The 18106-nt window shown below is 43.0% G+C and overlaps 1 protein-coding gene across 1 annotated transcript in view; it reads right to left on the bottom strand.

The window, feature by feature from the left end:
• Window positions 1–1089: 1089 nt before the first annotated feature.
• Window positions 1090–18106, bottom strand: part of TNFSF11 (TNF superfamily member 11) — a gene marked incomplete at its 5' end in the record, with an annotated part of 30435 nt that continues 13418 nt past the window's right edge. Inside the window, 3 exons of the mRNA XM_081127886.1 lie at window positions 1090–2568; window positions 6254–6352; window positions 6433–6478. Coding sequence (XP_080984012.1) covers window positions 2147–2568; window positions 6254–6352; window positions 6433–6478 — 567 coding nt within the window. The 3' untranslated portion in view covers window positions 1090–2146. The remainder of the gene's footprint in view (window positions 2569–6253; window positions 6353–6432; window positions 6479–18106) is intronic.

Here is an 18106-nt window from a genome sequence, read left to right as displayed (position 1 = left end):
TTGGGTGGCCTCCCCTCTGCTCCCACAGTGTGCTCCATGTGCCCATACCCTGGAGTCACCAAACTGGAACAGAAACCACTCAAGGGCAGAAAGAGTGCTATACCCAGTGCCCAGCACAGTGCCTAGCACATAGTTGGTGCTCAGTAAATAACATGGAGTGAACAAACGAATGTTACCTTTGGAAATTATAGAATCTCTTTACAGGAGCCAGGACAGCTAGTAAGGTTCTCTGTGCAAGACTTTGTGTCAGTGGGGAGTAGAGGAATTCTCTGATTGCTTGTCAAAATTAATTTTCCTTGAACCAAGGCTCAGCCATTGGGTTATGCAATACTGAAACCATATTTTGTATCAATCTATCTTAGATTTACTGATAGTTTTAAAACAATAGGTGCATTTTGGTCAATGATTGAGTCCCTGCCGCAAAGCTCTGATGTTTAGTACTTACAAGTTCTTTGTAACATCCGCTATTTCTTTTCTCCTTCCATCCTGTCACAACCACCAAGAAACATTTATCCACAAACATCCAGGTGCCTTAAATTATGACTGTCTGTGCTTCTCCAAGATGCTCGTTTTCTCGCATCTCTCAGCTTGGGTTGAAGAGGTCATGCACATACACGTCCATGAGCATGAGCACCAGTCTCCTGCTAATCCTTCCTCACTGTGGTAAGGTCTGAAATGTTCAGGGGCTCCTCCAGGTCAAACCGCTGCTCTGCAAGGCATTACGAACTTGTGTAAAATACCATTTTTTCCTCATAAGCATAACATAAAATTTTCCTTTTTGAGTGAAGAAGCCTCTGTTTTCTATCTGGCTATATTCTTGCATACAAATCCCTTGCAAATTATTTTTCAAATTCTAAGGCTCATTAATTTAATTGAATCTGTTCCTAATTTTTAATTAAATCTGCATTTCTAGGTAACCTTTGGAAATATAGAAGCCACATTAGCATATTGGAAAGGGCGAGGTCACAGAACAAGACAGATATAAAAGAGAAGCACAAAACCACAAGACAGATTTTCTTATAAATTTATTTTTGTACCAAAAAATTAACATTCAAAGGCAATGTTTTTATTGTACAGTATAAAATAACTTCCATTCAATTAAAAATGGTATTCTCTTGCAGATAAGCCACTGATAACTTTTCCATTTAAAATAAAAACAAAATTTACAATTTGTAGTACTTGTAGAAAAAACACCTGTTCAATAATTCTATAAATACTCTTGACAGATTCCAGTCGCCCAGTACGTATCCTTTTGACGATGTCAGCTTTCTAAAGTCAATTAGCTTCTAAATTTGAAAGGCACCTGGTGGCCAACATTCTGCTTATTATTCAAGGCATCCATTTTAATTTTTTTTTTTTTTTTGCACAGACTTGACAAGTCTGAAAAATCTATTAAGTTAAAAAGAATGAAGAAATATAGTACAGTTGATATTAACAAACAACATTTTTTCCCTTAGCTACAAGTTTTTCCCAGGGAATTTACAAAGTGCACCAGTTAAATATGTCTGTACATTTAAAACATTAAATATATCAACAGTAAGACATTTTTAAATATTATGAATCAAATACTATAGCACAAATATAATTTACAATACTTTGCACAGAAAACATTACATCTGAAATATAACTTTAGATATTATATAAAAATACATATATTTTCTCTCCTCATTAGAAAAAAAGTATTTATTTGCAGGTTCCAGCATGATGTAATAATTCAAAAGAACGTAACCCTTCAGATGGTCATCCATTTGCAATTAGATAACACCCTCTCTACTTCGGCCGCATAGTGCTACATAACCAAGGGCTAGATCCAGAGAATTAACCCCACCCGGGGCACAAATGCAGTTTTCCAAAGAGGCGACCATAACTGCTCCAGTCTGGTTTGATTCTAGGAATTCATTACAAAATTTAAAAACCATTGTGTAAGAAAGCCTTCAGGCTGTAACACACCTTGAGTCCAACATCTCCCTTTGGCTGTAAATACACATGCTCTCTCCAGAGTCAAAAGTTTGGATAGAGGCCTCTTATGCCTCGTGGGTCATACCTCCTAGTAGTCTCACACCTATATACATCTCTCTCGGCTTGTTTAAAAGACAAGTTTCCATACATCCTAGGAAATACACACTGATGCTCCACAAAATGGGGCTCAATCTATATCTCGAACTTTAAAAGCCCCAAAGTACGTTGCGTCTTGATCTGGATCCAGTAGTGAAGGGTTGGACACCTCGATGCTTATTTCCTCACCAGACCGTAACTTAAAAAATCCTCCAACGTTTATGGAGTAAAAGTGGAATTCAGAATTCCCTGACCAGTATTTGGTGCTCCCTCCTTTCATCAGGGTGTGAGAACTTGGGATTTTGATGCTGGTTTTAGTGACATACACCATCAGCTGAAGATACTCTGTATCGAGGTCTCCCAAAGTTTCATGATGGCGAAAGCAAATGTTGGCGTACAGGTAATAAAAGCCGTCTTGGTTGACTATTAGTTTTCCATTGCTGAAAGTCATGTTGGAGATCTTGGCCCAACCTCGGTCATGGTACCAGGAGGACAGACTCACTTTGTGGGAACCTGAGGAGAGGAGAGGCACATGACTTAAAATCCACCCCTTCAATGACAAGGACACCCTCACAATTCTGTGAGGTTAAAAAAATCCATAGCATAACAGTCACTGCTCCAATAGAATAGCTTTTCAGAATTCATCTTCTAAAAGGGGAGAGATACATTAAGAAGTGCTTAGTGCTCTCTGCTAGGCACCTGAGAGGGTACAAAGACACAAACTCATTTTTCCTGCCCTCGGGGATAAGTATGGCCTGTGTCCAGGTAAGAAGCAAGTCAGAAGGCAAATGGGAGGAAATGCACAGAGGCCAAGCTACAGGGGGGCAAGCCATCGTTAAGCCTGTGAAGGGAAGGCCAGCGGTTCCAATCCTTCCGTCTAGGGGCAGTAGATTTACATCTCAGCCATGGGAGGGCGCTAGCGCGAGTATTAGAAGACCTTACAGGCACCGCCCTCCAGGACCCACCACAGCACGTGTCCTTCTTTACCCGAGGTCCTGCCTCAGGTCATCTCAGATTAAAACATCCCAACTGAGTCAAGATGAGACTACAAGACTATTCATCACATCCTCATAAATACTAGTCAAGTAATTCCACCAGACTGATAGTTATGCAATCCATCGACAAAGCTAACAGAATTCAAGATGTTTTGCATCTCAAATGATCACATTTTCTTCCTTTTTACCCTACTCCTGAATTCAGCACTTACACAATCAATTATTTGTCTTATAATCTGCTCCTACGATGGCTGTTAGAGAGGAGCAGAATGACAAGGGTGAAGTCTACCCTCTCAACGGGATAGGCCAGCTGGTGTTAAACCAAGGGCTCAGAGATATGGGCAGGGAGGCAAGGAAGGAACATGAACTAGAGAGGGGAGAAGACAGGACCCTTGACTGCACACCACGCCCACTGAGAGCGAAAGTCAGGTGGAAGGGGTGGCATTTCCTATGAAGCATGTCTCTGTTTTTACCCACTCACTCATCCATTTGCTGATCCGTTTAGTTGATCAATCATTTAATAAGTGACCGTTGTGCTTTCTGTGGGTGTTCCCTCTGCCCATAATTGAGAATTATATCCAGCAGCGTGCCCTCAAGGCACTAACCACTAGTAGTGGAGAAAATGAGAAACGGGCATACACAATGAAAAATAGGACATTTTCATTTCTGCACGTCACATAGCACATGGCTGAAGTTCCGTTAAAGCAACTGAAAGTGAAAGCTGCAGAAATTAATGACAATCAGGAGAGCTCAGCCCAGTGAGGAAACAAAGGAGCCAGAGGATGGGAAGACTTGGATCAAATATAGGTGAACTGAGAAAAGGGAGAGTCCTGTCAGTGAGGGAAACTTCGAGCAGAGTACGGAATACACACAGTACGCAGAGGGGAAAGGACTCCTGAACAGACAATACTGGGAAACAAGTGAGGTGATTCGGCCACAATCAGGGTGAAGGGCCTCTCGTGGCAGATCTGGGTCCCCAGCGTTGGTGAGGCATGCTGATGGCCTCTTACCCCAGCCCCTCCCCAGTCTCTAGTCACTGCTGTTGGATGTTGGAAAAGAGGCCTCTGCAAATATTTAGCCTGAGAATCTCCCTAAAGAAAGCCACATATTCTAACCTCACAAAACATTTCCCAATGCATAAGCTAGCAGTCAGTATAAAGCAGATTCTGATTTTTCTTGTGTGTAAATAAGTATGAATCAGAGGCCCAAAATGAACACGCAAAATTAACGCCATCTTCCTGTGAAGGACCTAGTACTGGGAGATAGATGGACTCAAGGGATTGTTGGCCCAGCCAGAGAAACAAATCCTATTTTCTAAAACAGAAGCATACACTAACTCATTTCACTCAGTCTCAAACTCAATAACCATCAGAAAATAGCCAGAAATTGTGCCTTGTTTTTTGGCAATGATTTGATGTTAGGTGCCTGGAGAGAGAGCTTTGAAACTAAAACATGCTTGCTATTGCCAAACAAACGTTGGCACACAGTCTAATGCAATATTTATCACATGCCCTTTAAAATGAACTGAGGAGATAAATGCAGAGAACATCCACAGCACACACAGCTGAGACATCAGTATTAATTTGATTGCCTTTGCTGACATGAAAAATAGTTTTACACTCAGAAAACTGGTGTTGTTCCACTGTAAGGCATACATCCACACACAGAGAGAAAATGTGTTTATGAAGCAAGTATCTAGGACAGAATACACAGTTTCAGAAAATCTTCTAAAAACTTGAGTTGGCTTCTCACTTTCCATGTGTGCAGTCAGGAAAAATCCCTCCATGGCTCATGCTATGATGATGATGGCTTCAAAATTATTTACTAAAACATGGATTTTTTTTCCAACTCTGAGAAATATCTGCCTTAACTCATTTTTAGAACAAAGTGGAGTATGTATAATTATTTAATTAAACTCAAATAATAATAGCAAACTGTGTGCTTACTAAATGTTCAATGGGTGCTTACTAAATGTCAGCTGCCATATAGCAATGTTGGTACACCACCTCGTTAAGTCTTCATTAAGTCTGCACAGCTCCCCATGAGGAAGATTCTACCACCATCCCAGTGGAGAAGCTGAGGCACAGATGTTCCAATAATTTGCACAAGGTCACACAGCCAGTAAATAGTGCAGGGGGCCCACAAATGCAGACAAGTCAGACGTTAGAGCTCCTGCCTATTAAAACTACGATAATCTTCTTACAGAAAAAGAGGAACATAAGAGCTCTGAATTGATTTCCCTCTGACTAAACCAACTGACCACAAGGTACTTAGATCTGAGACCTATAGTGTAAAAAGCATACACTTGGGCATCAAAGAGAGTGGAATTCACCTTCTAATCCTGCCATCACTGTGACCTCGTGCAGGTAAACTATGTGGACCTCAGCTTCCCTGCCTGCAAACCTGAATGATAATCTCTACCTTGCAGGGTTGTAGTAAGGATTAGAGATAAGGAATACAGAGTGAAATGCCTGATACATAGTGTGTGTTGAATAAATGACATCATAATAACCATAATGTTCAATTGTCACTCGATCATAATGTTCTTGTAATCTTTTTGATGCTCAAACACCCCAAGATGCACTAAGCAGCGGGGATTATATGATGAAAGAGCTGGGGCATCCAGGTAGATGGAGGCACAGAGCTCTGGCTTTCCTCATTTCCAAAAGACAATCAGATCTCCAGTCCATTGAGGTAAAGTCTCACTCAGAGAAACTGATAACCTTCTGAAGGAGGAGGAGTATGTTTCCTATTCTAGAGGGCTACTGCTTCTTAAATATCACTCTGTCAAGCCCCTACCTGGAACTCGGCAGGAGACGGCTGAGTATCTGACCTGGATGAATTCACGCACCTCACAGGGCGGCAGTGGGGATGTGTCAGCTCTAGCTTGGGTAAATGTGGCTGAGCATGATACGGGATTGTCCTTCCCAGTTGTGAGATCTTAACTGGCAATCATTTAAAATAAACACACCCTGACGATCTGAAAGTGAAGACAGTAATGATGTCCATGCTGACATGACTGCCGTTCACTGTTTCCAAGGGTGGATCACCAACCGAAGGCTAACTAAGTGATCTTTCTTCTGATCTAGAAGTTAAGGGCTCTCAGAAATTTAGTAAAAGGCTAATACTAGGTTTGAGTACCCAAATGGAGCTGATAAATGACTCTTGAAATGTCTTTCAAGCTGAATGCAAATGAAACTTACCGGATGGGATGTCAGTGGCGTTGATCGTGAGATGAGCATAGGGCTGAGCTTCAGGCTTGCTCCTCCTGGCCAGATCTAACCACGGACCTTCCGCCACAGCTGAGTATGAGAGAGACCACGTCAGCCCAAAGAGTAGTGACTTCATGGGATTTCAAATATTCATACAGATCCATACTTACGTTTTTCGGCTCTGATGTGTTGAGATCTAACAATATGCTGTAACTCCTGAAATAAAAGGACAGAATCTTATTTATATATCCTTTCAATAAAGCAGTAAGAATTCAGGACTGTTGGGCATACCATAAATGAATCCTCTTTCCTTTAAAATATGCCAGAAGTACATAGCGAGTACAATCCCTTGATGTTCTGGCTAGCTATGAAGGGAAATACACCCCAAAGAATTCTGTGGATGTGCTTAAAAACTAGATTGCATGCATACTATCTAACAAAATAGGTTGGACAATAAGAGGAAATAAAAGACAATGTAAATTCTAAAACACAGACTAATTGAACATAATTAAAAGTGTATGGCAGGTTCACAAATGAAGATGAAGGTAACTAGGAAAACAACAATTACCACAGAATACAGGACCCTCTTAAATTTTTAGGGAGACTCTGCTTATGTCTATTCCATTAGCGAATTTCTGTTATAACATGGCAGGGAGGAGAATGATGCCTAGCTCCCAGTGGTTAGTTTTTTATTTTAAAAAGTCACAGTGTGTTTTAAGTACTACCTGGAAGTCTAAGAGCTGTTAGAGTACCAATAATTAACTTAAAATACTGCTGCAAACAGAGGTTTAGAAGCATGAATCACAGAAGGAAAGAATACAAGTCCATGAAGAGCGTAGGTAATTGCATATCTCAATTTGAGCCCACGAATGAAGGATCTAACGGGTGACTCCACGCTCACCTGAATCAAGACCTTAGCTGCCACTAAATAGGTGGAGTGAATACCTTGGGCTTTGACCTGGATTCAAATCCCTGCTCAGCCACCTACTTACTCTGAGGATATTAATAGCAACTCTATCATCAGGTGGTTGTGAAGACTCATTGAGATAGTGCATGTAGACACTTAACAGAGAGTAAATTCATATATGTAAATACTAGAATCACTCTGGAGAGATTCCTAATTTCTGTTATTGGGATGACAATGCATGCTAACCATGATGTTTAAAAGATAGGCCATAGAACTTAAGTTCTTTGAGTGTCTGGAGAGAATTGATTTGAGAAAGATGATAGATAGATGATAGATGACTAGATAGATAGATGATAGAGATAGATGATAGATAGATAGATAGATAGATAGATAGATAGATAGATAGATAGATGATAGATAGATAGATAGATATAGATAGATGATAGATAGATATAGATAGATAGATGATAGATAGATAAATAGATAGATAGAGATAGATGATGATAGATAGATAGATAGATAGATAGATAGATAGATAGATAGATGATAGATAGATAGATAGATAGATAGATAGATAGATAGATAGATAGATAGATGATAGATATAGATAGATAGATGATAGATAGATAGATAGATAGATAGATGATAGATAGATAGATAGATAGATAGATAGATAGATAGATAGATAGATAGATAGATGATAGAAAGATAGATGATAGAGACAATAACACAATTTCAACTGTTAACAATTGGAAGCGTTCTAGAGATAAGACAACACTGATTCTTTTCCCTACCTTTAGGACCCCCAAGAGAGATGAGAATCTATTCCATACTTGAATATCCTTGGAGGAGACAGCACAGCTGTCTTCAGTTACCTATTCTAAAGTCCTAAGGAAATCACAGTGTGACTGACTTTCTAGAAACCTTGCTCTGACCCAGGGCCCTGCACTGCACAGCTCTGGGAGCACCATCTGCAGGAAATTCTTGAGTTGTGCAAGGCAGAAGCCCTTACCAAGCATTGCTCTTCTCCCCACTCCATTCATCCAAGTTTTCTTTCTTTCCCCTGCTGACCTCCTGTCTCTCAAATCTCTTCTCATGACCTTTGGATTTCCAATGGTGCCCTGATTTCTGGAATTTCCTGATTTGGTCTCTCCTGCATTTACAACAAAGATTTTATATATGCACAATGTATCTTTATAAATTTATATATCTATGTAATATATATACCCATAATTATCCTTATACTTTTATAATGGGTATCTATTTATAATACAATATATCTTTATGCATTTATATAAACAATATGTGTTTACCTGAGCACCATCTCTGAAAAGATTGGAATAGGAACCTTGACGACAGAGTAATTAAAAAATGTTCTACCCCCCCTTTTCCTTCTACCCGGCCGTGCCTCGTCATCAGATGGAAGGAGGAGGCGTGGAGAAGGGAGCAAAGCCAAGCACGGCCTGCAAATTCCTGTCTCATGCTTTTCTACTGAGAAATACACACTTATTCTTGAGAAAAACAAGGAAAGAGCCTCTGTGCTGCTCAGTGGTTTTCAGACCTGAGCATCCATCACAGTCTCTGAGGTCATGTTGAAACAGATATTCTGATCCAGTAGGCCTGGGGCGGGGCCTGAGAATTCACATTTTTAATAGGTGAGCTGGTGCTGCTGGCCTGGGGCCTCAATTTGAGAACAATCCCTCTCATGTCCCAAAAGACATCAGAGATGGGCCAATCTGAGGTTTTCTTGAAGCTTGAGATCTAAGCCGAAGAAGCATCAGGCTCAGGTCACTGATTAGTAGGCAGGGGAAGTTTGTTCTCTCCCACCTGGGAATGAACTTCTGCCCATTTAATCAGTGGTTTCTAGGTCAGAGCTGTCACAGATTTGTTCTAAGAAAATTCAATAACCAGCACCATTCAGAAACACTTGCAATGTGTGCTATAAAAAAATAAAAAACTGTGTCATAACCGAGGATGAATTAAAACTCTAGCTGGAGACTCATGAGGCAATGTTTCTTTCGTGTTATATCTGTTATTGGGTATCTGGGGATTGCAATTCCTCTCAGAAACTCTATAGGGAAGTTTCCACGTGAAAAGGGGTAAATGATGTAAATATAACCTCAGTCTACAAAAAAAGTGTGTTCTCAGTGTCTGTTCTTGTATGTCTACCCCACCCCCAATTTTTTGTGCTCTAAGATTGTTGTTATTTATCTGCGTAGATAACCACAAACAGCATTCTTCTAAGACTACACTTTTAGGGTGCCCTGGCCCCAAACCCAGCCAATCTAACTCAATTAGATGTTGACTTGGTAGTTTGTAAAAGCAGCTCTCCCAGGTGATTCTAATATGGAGCAGGTACTGAGAATCATTATTGCTAATGGAGTGTTCCCATGAACAGCTGTTTGATGACATCTCTATTTAGTCATAGATTTATGATACCCTCACAATTTATATATATATTCCACATATTGAAAATTAAATAATCTCTTACATTCATAGCCAACAAAGTGTTTTCCCTTATATTATCATACTTGATTCTTTCTTTCTTTTTTTAAATCCTCACCTGAGGATACTTTTTCCATTGCTTTTCAGAGAGGGTGGGGGAGAGAGAGAGAGAGAGATCATGGATCTGAGAGAGACACATTGATTGGTTGCCCCCCACATGCGTCCTGATGGGGGCCGGGGATGGGGCCTGCAACCAAGGTGCGTGCTCTCAGCCAGGATCAAACCCCAGGACTCTTCAGTCCGCAGGCCAACGCTCTAGCCACTGAGCCAAACTGGCTAGGGCAATCATACCTGAGTCTTATTAAAATCAGAGGCTGGGTAACTATTACTAACCTCATTTTTTAGACTGGGAAACGGAGGCAGAGAGAGAATAAGAACCCACCTTATAATACTGGGACTTGAACCCATGCTCATGATTATATTTCTAGAGCTAAAAGCCCATACCCCTTTTTAAGACACAGTCATCAAATATACTCCTGAAAGCTGGGGGAAAAGTGTTGATGGCCAGTGATGAGGTTCAGAACATGCTACCCTCAAAAATGCTACCCTGGCCGACTGAATACTGTAAGCTGAAGGAATATGAGAAATATCAGGTGCAGGAACAACTACCTGATGTCCTTCTTCTCTGACATTGGTCATAAGACCCTCATGTGAGAGATGCCCTCTCCAAAACTGGAGGAAAGGAATATCCTTAAGACCAAAGGATGCTGAAAAAAATCAGAATGAACAGGCCTTGCTAAGTTTCCCCCAGTTTACTGCCCTTAGCTCATGCCCTTTTGTCATATCACATTTTTTCCACGCCTTTCCACTCCTCATCAAACCTAGTACAAGCCTTCAGGTTAACAGTTTCTTCAGGTCTTCGCTTCTTTATGAAGGTTCTCATGTCACATAAAACATAAATTTATGTGCCTTTCTCTTGTTCATCTGTCTTTTCTCAAAGCTACAGGGCTCCAGCTGGAGAACCTAGAAGGGTAGAGGGAAAAAGATCTCTTTTTCCCTTCCCCACACCTGTCAAGAGGGTGGTTCCCCCCATGAAGTAATAACTCCGAAAGGAGGCACAGCTTGACTGGGGACCTGACAAAAAGGAGCCTCCACATCAGGAAATATGGTCTCAGAAGTCCCAGGGGCTGCAGAAAACAATGGGCTCAGAGGTGGGTGAGCCATGTTCAGGGCTTGGCTGGTGAATCCCCCAAGCTAGGCCGTTCAGGTCCTGGGGGGCATCATGTCTCCAAGCACACCACACAGAGCAGAGGCCACTCTGTCGTTTTTCTCAAAGTCAAATACTTTGCTATGTACACCCAACCATGGATCTTCCTTGAATTAATACTTCTCATTTTCAAGATCATGGGAACTCCTTCTGAAACAGTATCCAAATTCACTCTGACAATTCCATTTACTTTTTTAAGCTTTGAATTTACATTCATTTTCATCCACATTAGTCCTGTACTTCTGTCACATTAATTAGTGTGTTTTAAAATTTGCAGAGCTCTTTATTCCCCAAATCTTATCATTCAGACATTGTTTCTGGTTTCTTTAAATTCAGAAAGTTCTGATTATCTAATTTGGGAAAAACACTACAAAGAACATCCTAATTTCTCTCCTCTGAAAAAATTATTCAAATGCAAGAGATCTTTTAAAAAAGTGTTTTATCTTATTATAAATCCTGCTGTACATTAATTTTTAAAAACCAGTTAGTTAACTCTCTGGATAAACATCCAATGCAATTATATGTTGTCTACACTATCAGAATGCCCAAAGATTGGCATAGAAGTGCGGATAGCTTTGACACACTTCCCAGCAAACAGCTTCCAGGAGAAGCTAGAACCGTCCCCAGGGTGAGGAAACTGGGCAGAAGGCCCACCCTGCAATCTTCTCTGGGCTAAGAGCCACTAAAGAGAACCCAAAAAATGTCCTGCTCCCCAGGAACACCAGAGATCTGTCTTCTCAGAATACAGCATGTTTAGCATCTGTTGTTACATGCAAGGGACAAAAAGAATTGCCTGTGGGCTCTATAAACTACCCATGACACTTAGGATCATTACCTATAAGTTACTAAGAAAATTCACATGAATGAACGAACTTATTTATGGTCACACTGTAACAAGTAGGCTTTTCAGCGAATTTATGCAATTTTAGATAAGCGTAATTTGGGCCTAAATTGTGATAGCTTCATTTCACCCTTCAAAACAGGACAAAAAGGAAAACTGAACCACTGGTAGGTAGCCAACGAAATCGCTGCCAATTCAAGCCTAAAAGAAACCCTCTAACATACTGCCACCTAGTGGACGTTTTCCAACATTGACAAGCAGGAGGAGCCACAGCCAGGCTTTGCAGATTTGAAACTGCCCTCTGCCCTGACTCCAAAGTCTAAAAATAATAGAAATGAGGAAATTTCACAACATTTTTAAATCTTCTCATTGTGGTATTTTCCTATTTAGACTGCATTAACTTTTCATCTTTGCTGTCAGAGTACATTCGAACAGACAGGAAAACAAATGATAATGATTTTTTTTTTTTTACTCTCAACTTTTATTTCACTCACAGAAAAATGTTGGGATTTCACAATTTCACATCCAGGAAAGAAAGTACACGAAGGATCAATGTGATTGTGTAACTGTGGTCTCCAACACTGCTTTTCTTCAACTTCTCCTGAACTCAACATCTAAGAAGTGCAATTCCCGGGGGAGTGATAGTCTTCATTCTGCTGGGACCAGCCAGGCTGATGTTCATCTTAAATGTTTTAGGATCTTTTGCCAAACATAAGGAGGAGAGAGACATCCCAGAACTGGCTCAGTCTTGATAAGTCTGGGCCGCTTAGGAGAGAGTGTACTGTATAAGAATAAATATAAACACCTAGGAGTATTTTCAACTCCTTTGAGCAGTTATGGGAATTTTGCCCCGGGAATTTCAACATTTACAGCAAATGGTAGCTAAGCCTGCCTCTGCAAACTCCACTGGGTGACTGCCCCAAACAAGATTGGTATCATTCCAATTCAAGAGTGATGCTATTCAGTTGGGCTTAAGTCTGACTGCGTGGGGTTTGGGGGTTGTTTCTTTATTTTTTTTATTTTTTTTGTCTTACAAAATAATATAAATAGATTTAAGCTCCCACTGAGGACATCTCCAGCTGTAAAGATTCCCTGAAAAGGTGAAATTGCTGGAGTCCAGGTTTATCAGACTGGAAATCCCACCTGTGCATCATGATGTGAATTGTGTGATCCATGTGGTACCTGTCAATCCGAGCACAGAAGAAGGAATTTGTACAGCCAGATGCTTCAGAAACCACTGGCACCAGCTCACAGCCAGGGTCTCAGGTGGCTGCCTCCCTCCACAATTCCAGCAGCAGCTGCTGGGGCATCTGGCGGGTTGAACAAGGATTTAACACCCCGTTTGCCAGATATAACACAGGGTTCATACACTTGTTAACATATGTAACGCATTTATTTTAACATCTTAATGACACTCTTCATGCAATTCTTCTCCCACCTAGATACAAGAGTGTATTTGTCAGCCAAGTTAGCACATGAATTCCACACATCAGTTCTTTCTAAAAATGAGTAGCCAGTTTCCTGTTCCTGCAAAGAGGTCCTGCAGATGTCCACCTTGCAAATAGCTCAGAAATCCAACCCCCCTCTCCTGCCCAGGACCACTGCCTTCCTTCAAGCTTCCAGCACTTCTCCTTAGGATTGCGGTAAGAGCCTCCTACCAGCTTTCCCAGTCTCCTGCTCTCCTCACACCGAGAGCGCACGTGGGAGCATTGCTCCTTCCCTTCTGAAAACCCTCCAGGGGCTGCCCGCAGGCTTCAAAACAAGTCCACATTCCCTACAGGGCTTATAAGGCCTGACAAAGAGAAAATTCTGAGATGTTGTAAATTAAAATTACAGCAGCAGGGAGTCAAAGAGACAGAACAGTTAGCCTTGTTAATGGCTGTGGACCAGCTGGGACAAAAGACTACTCACATCCCTGAATGTCTGTTGGAACCTCAGGTTAATGTCCGCGTGGCTATTTCTGTAGATTTCTGAGCCGGGCACAGTTGGACTCCAGGAGCCTCCGCCTCTTGCTACACCTGGGCCCTCCGCTCGCTGCCACGGCCCCTGCAGACGCTCCCTGTGGACTCTGCCTGTCCCAGAGCCGCCCGCTTCACCGTCTCCCACCCCTCTGCCTAATGTCAATTCTTTCAGCGGGCTTACATCTTTCTCCCCCTCCCGCTACTTGATGCAGAGACATGTCTGCAAACTTGGAGAAGATGGACACGTTGCCGCTCCTACCCAGCCGTGCTGCTGCTGGTTTAGACTCCCTGACTCCACGCACCAAGGCCAGTCTTTTTTTTTTTTTTGCTAGCAATGGCCTAATAACCCCTTTCTTTTTTTCTTTTTCCCAATATATCTTCATTGATTTCAGAGAGAGGAAAGGAGAGGGAGAGAGAGACAGAAACATCAATGATGAGAGAGTCATTGATCGAGCCCGAAACCCGGGCATGTGCCCTGACCGGGAATCGAACCCCGATCACCTGGATCCTAGGTCAATGCTCAACTGCTGAGCCACGCCCGGCGGGGCAAGCCCTTTCTTTTAAAAAGACTTTCAGCCATGGAAGTTAATTTTTTTGTTTGTTTTTGTTTTTTTTTGTTTAGCAGGCCTTGCACAGCTAGGCTGGTTACTGCTCCAGGCTCTCCTGCTATTCCTCCCCTGCGTCCCCAAACCCCACTGCTCCTAAGGATACCTCTGCACACCAAAGGTCAGTTTTTCCTGCAAGTACCCTGCCCTCCGGTTCATGCAGACTTAGCACAACTGCTCCCTCAGATAGCTCATATTTCACTGTCAGGATTTTATTTCCATGGCGTTCTTGGTTTACAGGGCCCAGAAAGAATACCCGCCACGTGCTGTGCAGCAACTAAAGAGACAGGGTTAGAATCAATGTCTCAGTTGCTGGCTTCCCTCCTCCCCTAAAGCTCACACTGACCTTCAAATCCACAGAAGGTGGGGGACATTCCATAGCACCTGGATGGAGCTGGAGACCCCCCCCCCCCCCCCCCGGTTCCATATGAAGAGCCAACAGTGACGGCTCAAAAATACCTCTCAGCAAAGTAAGATCAGAATGTGATCTGTCACTTAGGTATATATTATGATAGGTGTCATGAAGCCCATGCTGGTCAGCTCGGGTCCCCTGGAGCAGAGCCCTGCAGGATCCCCGGGGCTGGAGGGGACAGGAGCACTGGGGCAGGGGGGTTGCAGCTCTTCACCAGTGCCCCAGCAGGAGGCCGAGGAGGGAAGAGGGGAGACCAAGCACCGGTCCTCTAATCCTGAAGATAAGAGCCATCTTCCACTTAAATCTGTAACTTTACATTTCGATCCCTAAATACTTCATGTCTTAATATAAACTACTGATTTTAAAAATTCTCCCAAAGACAGTCTTCTCAATGTGCATTTACCTTCCTCCCACTCGAGGACCCGTTCTTCGCCTCCTAATCTCTTCACCTCCTGACTGAATCAGCTCCACCATCCCACGTTCATCTCTGAAAATTCTCAGTGAAGAACTTTACCAGCTGTGGCCTGGCCTCCTCCCCCACCCCAAGTAGGCACCAGGGGCTCATTTCCTCGGATGAAGGCTGCTGATTGGAAAATGCATCTTTGCAAACAGATAATGCACCCTCCCCACCAGAGGGCTGAGGAAGAGAGTGCCCTTGTGTTCCTAAGGCAGAGGGATGCTTTCCTGGCAGTGTGATGGCTGTGCTGGGAATAGAGAATTAGTTTTTATTGTTTAACCTTCATGGTTTAAATGAGGAAGCTTTTGCTACTGTTAAGGGTCCCCTCGGGTTTTCATAAGGCAGCCTTAGGACAGCAATATTAGTCTTCATAACCAGTCCAATTCTAAAACGTCTATGGTACTTGATAGAAAAGTGTGATGTAAGGATTTGGCAGAGTAACTGCAATGGGGCACTGGGGCTAACTGTGCTATTTAGCATGTCTCTTTCTTCTGCCACTTAAACATAATCATGGCACTTGACATTGGCGGAGCTGCTGACATTCATAAACCTCCATTTCCTCTGAAGAAGGCTTACCCTCACACATCCTCCAAAAGTGTTTCTGACTGCTAGGATAGACTCCCGGAGGGAGAGGTGCCAGGCCAGCCACTGTGGGTGAATGAGGCCAGGAAGGAAAAGGGCAGAGTGGCAGCTGAAGGGCCTCCAGTCTCAAGGTTCCTAACATGTTCATGCTCCAAAGAGGGAGGAAGCTTCCCTCTTGAAGAGGGAAGACCTCTGTCTAGCCCTTACAGATCTTTCTGGGCATTCGTAATGTGGCTAGCTTCTGGCCATATTAAACTACCAGCCATGTGATGACCGAAAATAGGGATGGGCAGAGATCACTCACTCATTCATTACACTGGTTCTTTAAACCTTGGTTGAGCCTGCCAATGGGGAGAGAACCTAAACATCACACAGTCCATGTCCCTGAAAAGCTCACCGGTGAGGGAGCCAGACCAATGCCAGACTCGTACAACTGATGCAATGATGAGGTGAATGCAAGAAGCCCTGGGCATGCACAGCAGGGGTTTCCTAAGCCCGAAGATGGGCAGCTGGGTCTGAGTGTGGGCCTCCTTCGGAAGTAATGCCTGAACTGAATTTTGAAAGACAATTAGGAAACTGACTACACAAAGAATGGCCTGGAATGGCACCAGAAGGATGACACACAAAGACCCATAATTCATTCATCCATCCATTCCACAAAGTCTACTGATGGCTGCGGGGGCCAGGAGTCCTGTGGGGTGCTCAGGATGCTCCAGGGTCACAGCAGGAAGGCAGGGGGCCTGGGCACAACCAGGTTAGGGAGCTCCAAGCACTTCACTCAGGGGGGCCACTGAGCACTAGCTGAGGTGGGTGATGAGATGCAGCCCAGGCATGAGCCTGGAGACGCAGAGGTTGCAAAGAGGGTTTCCAGAACACAGAGGACTCTGTGTTCCATGTTCAGCAGCTCAGACCTTATCCTGAGGGGCCTACCAAAGGATTTTTTAAGCAGGAAAGGAAGCGATATGTTCCGATTTGCATTTTAAAAGTCACTCAGCTGTGGAGAAATGAACTAGAAGCTGTGAAACCATGGACAGGGTGGTCACTGCACTAATCCAGGCGAGAAATGATGGTGACACCTATAGCAACCTGACAACAGTAGTAACACAGAGTAGAGAGAAGTATTTGAAGATTTTATGAAAAGGGAAAATTCACAGGATGGGGGTGAGGTGAAGAGTTAGTGAGTAAGAGTGTAAGACCATCTTCTGGCTTCTGGATCGGGGCGATGGAGGTGACGGTGTCATTCACCATGAAAGGGTGGGTCAGATGAGGAGCACTGAGGAGAAGGGATTCTGAGTCCATCAAAACTTCCTGATGAATGTAAGCCTATGGTTTATACTTATCATTATTACTATTTATTACTACTATTTATACTTATCATTTTTACTACTGCTGCTGCTACTGCTACTACTACTATAGCCACTGCTATAGCCACTATCACCACCACCACCACGGCTACCTAGTGTTCTTCTCTAAAAAATATGTTTTTATTGATCTTTAGAGAGAAAGGGAGAGGAAGAGGCGAAGAGAGACATTGATTAGCTGCCTCCTGCACGCCCCCTACTGGGGATCGAGCTTATAATCCGGGCATGTGCCTTGATCAGGAATTGAACCAGTGACCCCTCAGGGCATGGGGCCATGCTCAACCAACTGAGCCACACTGGCCAGGGCCCGCCTAGTGTTCTTGAAGGAGAAGATTGAGGACTGGGGTAGCCCCCTAGTGATGAGGAAACTATGTGGGAACAGAACTCTCCCAGACTCTGAACCTCAAAAAGTTCAAGCAAACATTTGTTGTCTGGTCATCTCAGATACACACTGCTCTCTGAAGTTTCCAAGACCCGCCTTTTTACAACACACAGGCTTCATCCCACTCCTTAAATACAGTCACTTCATTCACCAGTGGTTTCCCTGTGTGGCTCTCGCTTCTTCTTAGGATGCTTACAACACCTTCTTAGTCCCAGGTGCTTTATGAAACTCTTCTTTAAAGACAGACCAGCCTTACTAAGAGACGATTTCCAAAATCATAGACTCTAGTCCTGAACTACCAAATCAGAGTCTTTGGGATAGATCTGGGAGACCCTTATTTATTATTTTCTTAAACAAGGGCCCCAAGCGATTAAGAGCAGCAGGTTTGGGAAACACTGCTCTAGGGCATCCTTCCCTCCAATTCCACAGGCTGTCCTGGGATCAGCCACTCCAGATGGAGCAATCCAGTCCATCCTTTACCACCTTCCTCCCTAACCCAGGACCCTCAGGGTTGTTCGCTTCTGAAATCTTAGCCCAAGATTCCACGCCAGGTAGTTAGACGCTCCTCTTTCAGGCATGTCCTTCCTCTTGTCTGTTTCTTTAAAAATGTCAATTTGCAATACC

The sequence above is a fragment of the Miniopterus schreibersii genome (assembly GCF_964146895.1).
Source record: "Miniopterus schreibersii genome assembly, chromosome: 2".
NCBI lineage: Eukaryota > Metazoa > Chordata > Mammalia > Chiroptera > Miniopteridae > Miniopterus > Miniopterus schreibersii.
Note: the sequence above shows the minus strand (reverse complement) of the source record. Positions and strands in the feature narration are given on the sequence as shown.